At 70.1% G+C, this 278-nt stretch overlaps 1 protein-coding gene across 1 annotated transcript in view; it reads left to right on the top strand.

Moving 5' to 3' along the window:
- The first annotated feature begins 6 nt into the window (after positions 1 to 6).
- The window catches only part of Cisd2 (CDGSH iron sulfur domain 2), a 14354-nt gene continuing 14082 nt past the window's right edge, over positions 7 to 278 (top strand). Inside the window, exon 1 of the mRNA XM_010641582.3 lies at positions 7 to 188. Within this exon, the coding sequence (XP_010639884.1) occupies positions 86 to 188 (103 nt within the window). The 5' untranslated portion in view covers positions 7 to 85. The remainder of the gene's footprint in view (positions 189 to 278) is intronic.

Raw genomic sequence — 278 nt, 5'->3', positions numbered from 1 at the left:
CCGCACCCTACTTCTACTCTCGGCGCAGGCGCGGCAGTGGGCCGAGGGTGGCGGGGTCGCCAAGGCGCGGACGCTGCTATCCACCATGGTGCTGGAGAGCGTGGCCCGCATCGTGAAGGTGCAACTCCCTGCCTATTTGAAGCGGCTCCCGGTCCCGGAAAGCATCACCGGCTTCGCGCACCTCACAGGTAGTGCTCACCGTCCTTGCGCGCCCTGGGGGAGGGGCGACGATCCCTTGGCGAGAGGCGGGGCGGAGCCGGGCGTGCCGTCCCGTGACC

Source organism: Fukomys damarensis, unplaced genomic scaffold, assembly GCF_012274545.1.
Source record: "Fukomys damarensis isolate Sample0158 unplaced genomic scaffold, DMR_v1.0_HiC HiC_scaffold_25, whole genome shotgun sequence".
Classification (NCBI taxonomy): Eukaryota; Metazoa; Chordata; class Mammalia; order Rodentia; family Bathyergidae; genus Fukomys; species Fukomys damarensis.
The sequence above is the reverse complement of the archived record's forward strand: the minus strand, read 5'-3'. Positions and strand labels throughout refer to the sequence as shown.